At 37.4% G+C, this 9476-nt stretch overlaps 1 protein-coding gene across 1 annotated transcript; it reads left to right on the forward strand.

Annotated features, from left to right (window-relative positions):
* The first annotated feature begins 2754 nt into the window (after nt 1–2754).
* LOC126721436 (uncharacterized) lies at nt 2755–3865 on the forward strand. The gene is made up of 2 exons (XM_050424468.1): nt 2755–2892; nt 3194–3865. Exons 1-2 carry the CDS (start codon nt 2755–2757, stop codon nt 3863–3865), a joined length of 810 nt encoding a protein of 269 aa, XP_050280425.1.
* The last annotated feature ends 5611 nt before the right edge of the window (nt 3866–9476 follow it).

The following is a 9476-nucleotide window of genomic DNA, read 5'->3' on the forward strand; positions in this document are numbered from 1 at the left end:
TATGAACAAATGGGATAAGGAGTTCACTAATAAGGTAATGAGTTCTGAAAACAACAAAGTAGGTTTGAAGCGAAAGATATGTGTTCCTTTAGAAGAGATTTTGATGGGCGAGGAAGTGGGGAAAAAACAGAAAATAGAAGGAGAGGTTCTGGCGCTTAGTAAAATAATGGCAACACAACTTTGATCGGCGGCGGCTGCTGGACAGCCCCATCAGAAGCAATGAGTGCCATCTATTGGAACTGTCGAGGGCTTGGGAACCCCTGTACAGTTAAAGATTTTTAGAAAACGGTTTTGGAGGAAGATCCCACTTTGGTATTCATCATTGAGACCAAGTTCATAGTGTCAGAAATGGAAGGTATCAAGAGCAAACTAGATCGACAACCGGGTTTGGTAGTCTCTAGTATAAGACGGGGTGGAGGTTTGGCACTCTTATGGAGAAGTTCTACGAAAGTGGACGTCCAAACTTTTTCGTCTCGTCATATCGATGCTATAATTACTAAAGAACATGGTAACAAGACATGGAGATTTACTAGTTTCTATGGTCACCTGGAAACTAGTAAAAGAGAGGAGTCCTAGAAACTATTGGAAGAGCTGGGTAAGAGAAGTTCTCTTCCATGGTGGGGGACGTCAATGAAATATTACATCTAAGAGAAAAGGTGGGAGCTAACTTAAGGCTTGAGGGGCAGATGAGGAGCTTTAGGGAGACGGTAAACTGATGCAACCTCCGAGATATAGGATATATAGGGTCTGACTTTACTTGGAGTAGGAGGCTGGGCGAACGAGGCTGGGTTAGAGAACGTCTAAACAAGGCCTTAGTATCATCATCTTGGGTGGCAATGTTCCTGGGAGTGAGGTTACACCATGTGGCAACATCAACGTCAGACTATTGCATGCTGGAACTCAATGTTAGACCACAGACAAGGCGAAGATTGCGTCAAAAATCTAAAATGTTTAGGTTTGAATCAATGTGGCTTAAGGATGAACAATGTGAGGAAGTGGTGTCCGAAGCCTAAGAGAGAGGTAAAAGCATGGGTACTCAACACCTATTTACGCAATGTATGGAAGAATGTAGAAGGTCTCTATCCTCTTGGAATAAAAATACATTTGGACATGTAGGTCGGACGATATCAACACTTCAAAAAAAAGCTTCATTGGTTGGAAGGGAGACGGGATGGTCTTGTGAATATGGAGGAGGTTGAAGAAACAAGGGTGGAGCTGAATAGGGTGTTAGCGGTGGAAGATGATATGTGGCATCAACGATCTAGGCACCATTGGTTGTAGTTTGGTGACCATAATACTTCTTTCTTTCATGCCAAAGTGTCCAACCGACACCAACAAAACACTATTCTCAGGATCAGGGATTCAGAAGATAATTGGCAAGAGGATAAGGAGGTTATTGGCAGAACTTTTGTGGAATATTTCGAGAACCTATTCACAACTTCTCAACCAGAGGTCAGTGTAGAACTGTTAGATGCCATCCAGACCAAAGTGACTGATAGAATGAATGTCAGACTGTTACAGGAATTTCAAGCCTTAGAGGTAGAGAAAGCTTTAAAACAGATGCATCCTATGAAGGCGTCCGAACCCGATGGTATGCCTCCCTTATTCTATCAACACTTTTGGCCTACTGTAAATTCTATTGTTACACATGCTGTGTTGGATTTTCTTAACCATGGTGCAACTCCTCCTAACTTTCATGAAACACATATTTTTCTTATCCCAAAAACTAAGAATCCAAAAAGAGTGACTGACTATAGACCAATCAGTCTGTGCAATGTGGCATACAAGTTAGCATCCAAAGTGGTGGCAAATAGGTTGAAGCTGGTGTTGCAGGATGTAATATGTGAAAATTAAAGTGCCTTCGTTTCTGAAAGGCTCATCACTGATAATGTGCTAGTGGCACATGAGATAATGAATCACATTAACAAGAAGAAGAAAGGAAAGTGTGGGGAGATGGCTTTGAAGTTGGACATAAGCAAAGCCTATGACCTCGTGGAATGGGGTTGCTTGTAACAAATCATGGCCAAACTGGGTTTTCATGAGAACTAGATCTGCCTGGTCATGAGATGTGTCTCCTTAATCACTTATGCAGTATGAGTCAATGGACATGCATGTGGGCAGATTGCTCCTACACGAGGGCTGTGCCAAGGGGACCCTTTGTCGTCGTATTTGTTCCTGATTTGTGCTGAAGGACTGTCAGTGCTGCTACACAAGGCTGTTTAAAATAAGGAGATAAAAGGGTGTTGCAGCATTGGCAAGTGGGCCTAGAATCTCACATTTATTTTTTGCTGATGACAGTTTGATTTTTGGGAGGGCAACAGTGAAGGAGTGCTTTAAAATCTAGAGGGTATTACAGGTCTATGAAAAGTCATCTGGCCAAAAACTGAACAGGAACAAGACCTTACTATTCTTCAGCCACAATACAACCAATGAAGTGAAGGAGACAATAAAAGCTATGTTTGGAGCACAGGTCATCTAACCACATGAGTCTTATCTTGGCTTGCCATCCTTGGTAGGTAGGTCGAAAAGAAACACTTTCCCTCAGCTGAAACAACATGTGTCAAACAAGCTAGCAGGTTGGAAGAAAAAATTGCTTTCAAGTGCAAGGAAGGAGGTATTAATAAAAGCGGTTGCTCAAGTAGTCCCGTTGTATATGATGAGCTGTTTCAAGCTTTCTAATACTTTATGTGATGAACTAACAGGGATGATAAGACAATTTTGGTGGGAACAGGTGAAGGATGAAAAGAAGCTAGCATGGATGAGTTGGGAGAAGATGTGTTTGCCAAAGGAAAAAGGTGGAATGGGTTTAGGGACCCGAAGCTGTTCAACCTTGCCCTCTTGGTGAAGCAAGGATGGAGACTGCAAACGAGCTCATCCTTACTCTTCTACAGGGTATATAAAGCCAAGTACTTCCCAAGATGTGACTTTATTGAGGCTAGTTTGGGGAGCCAACCATCTTTTGCATAGAGAAGTATTTGGGCAGCCCAAGACAGTTAAAAGGGGCTTAAGATGGTAGGTGAGTGATGGAGAAAAGATTCAGGTGTGGAAGGATGAATGGCTCCAACAGCCAAGCACTTATAGGGTTGTAACACCTACGAGCTCAAGTCAGCAAGTGGTAAAGGTTTGCGACCTAATTGATGGTGACCGAAAGGAATGGAAGGAAGACCTAATACGCCAATGTTTTCTTCCCTAGGATGTTGAAGCCATCCTAAGTATTCCTCTCAGTGCTCATGGTGCAAGGGATAGGATGATATGGGCGGAAAATAAAAATGGGAAGTTTACAGTGAGAAGTGCATACAAACTGGCCCAAGATTTACCCTCTGACGAAAACACGCTTGAGAGCTCTGATTGTGCTACCTTAAAACAAGTGTGGAGGCACCTCTGGGATATGAATGTGCCAAAGAAAATCAAACATTTCTCCTGGAAAGCCTGCAAGGACATCCTAGCCACCAAAGAGAACTTAAAGAAGAGAAATATCATCAAGGACTACACTTGTGACTTCTGTGGTAAAGCGGCTAAGTCCACCTACCATTTATTTTGGCTTTGTGACAAGGCCAAAGAGACTAGGTCGTCAAGCAAGCTGGTCATCCCGTTTGAGATCAGCCCAACGTGGACGTTTATGGATGTGATGTGGCAGTTACAAAGGTGGATGAAATCACACCCAGGTTTGGTGAAGCGTGCTATCACAATATGTTGGGGAATATGGAAGGATAGGAATACTGCCAAACATGGTGGTAATCGTAGAGAGGGTAAAGCTATTATTAGGAGCTCATTGAGGGTGTTGGATGAGTTCCAACTGGTGAATGTGAGACTACTGGCCCCCACAAGGCAGCCTTCAAATGAGATAAAATGGAGACCTCCATAATCAGGCCACTACAAAGTGAATGTTGATGGAGCCGTATTTTCCAAAAGGAAGCAGGTGGGTATTGGAGTGATAATACGTGACTCGAGAGGAATGGTGATTGCTGCGCTCAGCTGGAAGCTTGCTTTTGCTTTAGGAGCATTAGAGACAGAAGCAAAGGCAATGGAGGTTGGGGTTTAGTTCGCATTAGATGTTGGGGTAAGGGATGTAACACTCGAGGGCGACTCAATATGCATCTGTAATGCACATCAAGGACCGGGCAAGGCGTCATCTTCTGTACAAAACATTGTTGCTAAAATGCTCCATCTCTCAAAAGGATTTAGGGCCTGTTTGGATAAGCTGTTTGAAAATGTGCATTTTTAAAAATAGCATTTTTTAAATGTGCATTTGGAAAACACAATTTTGAAAACCACAATAAAATGTTTGGTAAAACTTGTGTATAGTATTAGTTTAAAATTGCGTTTCGGTGCAAATTACCAAAAAGCACTTAAAGACTTAATTTTGATATTGATGTTATTCTATCATTTTTTAAGTAGCTCATGATAATAATAATAATAATAATAATAATAATAATAATAACAATATTCACTGATCCCCAGATTCCCCACTAGCCTTTCTTTAAAAAAAAAAAGGTAAGCTGGGATTCACCGTGGAGCGATGGCTTTCCTTGAGGAGTATCAGCGGCACATGGCAACTCTCCAACCTATTTAGTCGTGATAGTTCACATGTTTTGTTTTTTGTTTTTCTTTTTTATGAGCCCAGTAGCTATCATTGCCTCTGCATAGGCTTTTTTGCTTCTGACACTCTCCTTATTGAGTACTTTGTACTATTTGTGATTATTTAATATAATTTTATTGCCTTTGGTAAAAAAAAAAAAAAAAAAGTAAATATTATTAAAAGCAAAAACTAAATTAAAATAACCCCCAATTACTTTCCCTTCCCAATGCTAATATCAACCATTCAACCTCAAATAAAGAAAGTGAAAAAGAGAAACTAGAGAGAAGAGAGAGAGAGAGAGAGAAATAGAGATTTCATTCACATGGGCATGACTTCTTCTTGTAAACATGGATAGAGAGCAAGTGGACATGCAAGTTGTTCCTACAAGTAATGCCTTCTTGTTTCCATTTACGATAGTGATACAGCTAAGCTCATTCTTGTTTTGACAACATTCTCCACCGTTGCTGCAAATTCTGCCGAAGGCCTTGAGCAGTGTTATCGCTGGAAAGTTAGGGAGGTGAGTTTATTTGTTGGCTGATGATTTTGTCATTTAGCAAATGCTTGAGGGTGTTTTAGGTATTCAAACCTTAAAAAGTATTATGAATCTGCGTTTTAATCAGTGTTTTTCAAAAAGTTGGTTGATACTTCAATTTTGATATATGGCATTTGAAAGAATGCAGTTTCTAGTAAAATCACAATACCAAACACACACATGTATGCATTTTTGATAAAAACGCGCGTTAAGAGTTTTAGAATAGCCTATTCAAATGGGCTCTTAGAACTGTTGCCTTTACACATACAAAAAGGCTAGGAAATGTGCCGGCCCACTTGTTGGCCCAACATGCAGCTAATGTTGAAAATTACTTTGCATGGCTTGAGGAATGTCCTAGCCACGTAGAGCTTGCATGTAACGATGATGTTTCCCCTTTTTTCAATGAATGAATAAAAGTCAAGTCTTCTCATAAGAAAAAAAAAAAAGATTTATAACTGACACTTAATTTTGAGGCTAAGTTACTCTATATTACTATATATTGCTTATAACAACTAACAAGTGAGAGTGAGGTCCTCATGAGACACAAGACTGTTATTTGACTGGTTCTTATATGATTTTACTATTCCTTAGATATGTGTTCCAATCTTCAAAGTCGAAAATTCAAAGCTGCCCCTCTGCGATGTCATTGTGCTGGGGGCCCCATGAAATTGACCCGTACTAACTAAATATGACTAAGCATCCGATTCCTTGCCCAAAAATATCTTTGGAAATTACAACAGGTTTAATGGTCATGATGAGTCATTGACTTGAACAAAAAATACAAAAAGGGCCACGAGGTATGACTAGAGCGCCTAGAGCTGAATTAACCCGAAAATGAAATGTGAAGTCCGAACACGTACTTACTAATTACTGCCAAGTTGCTTTTCTAAACTAAATAAATAAATAAAAACCTACCAATAGGAAGGTGTTTTGGGAATAAAAATCTTCGGTACCACCTTTGTGTTTCATTTCATGTTTCACCGATTATAATTTGATTTGTATGTTTTTTTTTTTTTTTTGAGAAAGAGAGTTTTAACTTATGATGTCTACTCTGATGATAACTCTTTATTATTAAACCGAGATACCAATCGGTTTTTGGTATAGGTATTAAACTAAGACACCAATCAGTTTTTAGTATACGCTAGAATTGAACACCAGATCTCTTATTCAACCATCAAAGACTTTACCAGTTGAGTTATCTGGAACCCACATAATTTGGCATGTATTAATTTGACTTTTCTTATAAATAAAAAAACCAAATTTTAAAGTGTAAAAAAAAAAAAAAATTCAATTTAATGTCAAGTTGTGATTGATGGAGCACGAAGTAAAACACAAAAAGTAGTATAAAGGATTTGTATATGTTTTTAAAAATATAAATAAGTTTCTACCATTTTTGTGTTCTATTTTTTGTTCTACCAATTTGTTATGTGTTTGTTTGTTTTTTTATTTTTTATTTTATTTTATTTTTTTTTAACTTTAGATATTTTATAAGGAGAGTAAAATAATTACATGTTAAGTTGTGAAGGGAATGATTAATGTATTGATGAGAAAAAAGTAGGTTGATTTAAGTCAAGGAACAGGGAAAAAAAGAAGAAGCTAATTTAAGAAGTGATAGAGATTATGATTTTCGATATAATAAAATGAGAAACAGAATAAATGTATTCAACTTTAATTAGTCATTTAAGGATTTATAACTGAGTTTGTTTGGTTGGGAGGATGGAAAAGTAGGAGGATAGAAAATGGAGAGAGGATGGAAAAGTGAGAGGATAGAAAAGATTCTAGTTTCTACCATTTGTATTTGGTTGGGAGGGTGGAAAAGTGGAGAGATGGAAAACTTTTTTATTTGGTTAAAAATAATGTTTGTATAAATTTACTATCATGTCCCTATTAAATAAAACAAAAACAACACATTATACTTTGAAAAAAAAATTGTATAGATAGACACTTCATTAAAGTTAAAAAAGAAAAAGGCATAAGAAATTAACATAAAACTATTTTCTAAAAAAAAAAAGAACAAAAACAATTACCAACCAAAATTAATGAGAAAATAAAAATATGAGCACAAAAAAGAAGAAGAAGAAGAAGAAAGCTAACACGTCCAGACAAAATCGAAGGAAAAAAAAAAAAAAAAAAAAAAAAAAAAAAAAAAAAAACAAGCTATACGTTAGTACAAAGAAAAAAATCAAAGAAAAAAAAAAAAAAAAAGCCAATACGTTGGAGGCGAAGTCCAACGTGAGAGGTATTTTTAGAAACTCATTTCATGAGCTTCCCCTCCCAATTTTCTCCCTATGTTAGGAAGAAAACTTTTTGGTAGGCCTAGGGATAAAACACTATTTATTTTCTTTCTCCCCCACCCAACCAAATACATTCCAAAAAAGTTTTCCTTTCTATTTTCTCTTCAAAGTTTTCTATTCACCCTATTTCACCTCTATACAAACACCCCCTTAAATTTTGAGGCTAAGTTACTGTATATATTGCTTATAGCAAGTGAGAATGAGGTCCTCATAAGACACAAGACTGTTATTTGACCGATTCTTATATGATTTTACTATGCCTTAGATATGTGTTCCAATCTTCAAAGTTGAAAATTCATAGCCGCTTTGTTGAGTCCCAAATAATATTGTCAAAAAACTATCAATTCAAAATAGCAATCACACACAAGAACACAAATATTTACATGGAAAACCATTTCTCTTTAAAGGGAAAAACTACGGGACAAACTCCAAATAATTTCACTATCATCAAATCAATTACAATAATTCTTGTGTATGTCTCACGGCTTAAGAAAAAAATCTCTTATTTTTCTTTGCTCTCATACACACTAACTATCTTTCTTAAAGGCGACAATCCTTTTTCTCTATTCTTTAATATGCAGCTCCCACAAATTTAGCACAAACCATATTTATATATAACCTAGCCTCACACCACAATCCCAATACTAGTCAAATTAGGAGTCTTTCAACCAATAGCCACGGACTCTTATTTCAAATAGGATTAGTTCTTTTGCTTTCCTAGGAGTTCACTGACTCCTAATTCTACTTGAAATAGAATTCTTGATACAAGCCCATTGAATGGGCTATCACGTGGGCTGGACCCATAACAATCTCCCCCTCCAACCCATTAAGGAAGGAGATCTTCATTCTAGCTCTTCTGTTCAGATCCATGTCGGTAAAGCCAACTTCAAGCTTGGCCTTCTTCATTATCTTCATCAACACTGAGAACACTTCATCAACGTCAATCCCTTTCATTCTCAAATAATTAATCTCATCTTGGATATCCTTAATCCAATCTCTTGGCTCCCCCTCATCAGAAGCCCAATTATTCTTGAAGCTAACAGTTCGATGTTCTCCAGGAATCCTCTTCTCATGAGTTTCAACAATCTCTGGTGGAGAATATTTCTCCCCTTTCTCAAGACCTCTAGTATCTTTCACTTCATCATCATCCCATGTAGCCTTAGTATCTTCATATTCTTCATCACCTACCACTTCTTCTTCTGAAGCACTATTAGGCAATGAAAATTTCACCCTCTTGGTTTCAACACCATTAATCCCAACACTCATCTTTGGAGTCTTCTCAAAATTTGTAATCTCATTGAACTTCTTCTTACAGGTCTTCACATGAGTCTTGTACAAATTGCAACATGCATGTCCTCTTGCTACAACCAATGGCTCCTTAGTAAGTTTCCATCTTCTATTACCAAGGTAGTTACAATAACCCGCTCGATCCATAGCCAACGTAGAAAACACATTCATCCTTAAATCTGGAACATGTCGCACTTCCTTTAACATCATAGCACTACCAACATTGGTTTCAATGCACACATCACCAATTCCCACAATTTTTTAGTAACTAGAATTATCCATCTTCATTGTACCAAAGTTTCCTGCTTTGTACGTGACAAACAACCCCTTCGTAGGAATAATATGGTAGGAGACTATAGAATCAACAACCCACTCAATATCATTATTAGCAATATGCTCATATTTTTGCTTTTCAATAGAAAGCACCACAACTTCCTCAGCAATCACAGCAACTATAGTATTTTTCTCACTATCATTCTTTTCATATTTTCCTTTATTTTGTTCCTTATTCCAATGCCAACAATCTTTTTTTAAGTGACCATTTTTCCCATAATGGAAGCATTCTCTAGTTTCCTTAAACTGAGATCTATCTCTTGATTGTGACCTACCATTGAATTTCGATCATTAGGTCCTCTGCTTCTACCTCTACTCTTGTTCTTCGTGACAAAAGCTTGATCTTGTGTATTGTCTATATTCACACCTCTCCTTTGAACCTCTTCACTTAAAATCTGTTAAGTTTTAGATCCCTGTAAACTAGATTTTTTAATCTAATTAATTAACCAAG

Source organism: Quercus robur, chromosome 4, assembly GCF_932294415.1.
Source record: "Quercus robur chromosome 4, dhQueRobu3.1, whole genome shotgun sequence".
In the NCBI taxonomy this organism is placed as follows: domain Eukaryota; kingdom Viridiplantae; phylum Streptophyta; class Magnoliopsida; order Fagales; family Fagaceae; genus Quercus; species Quercus robur.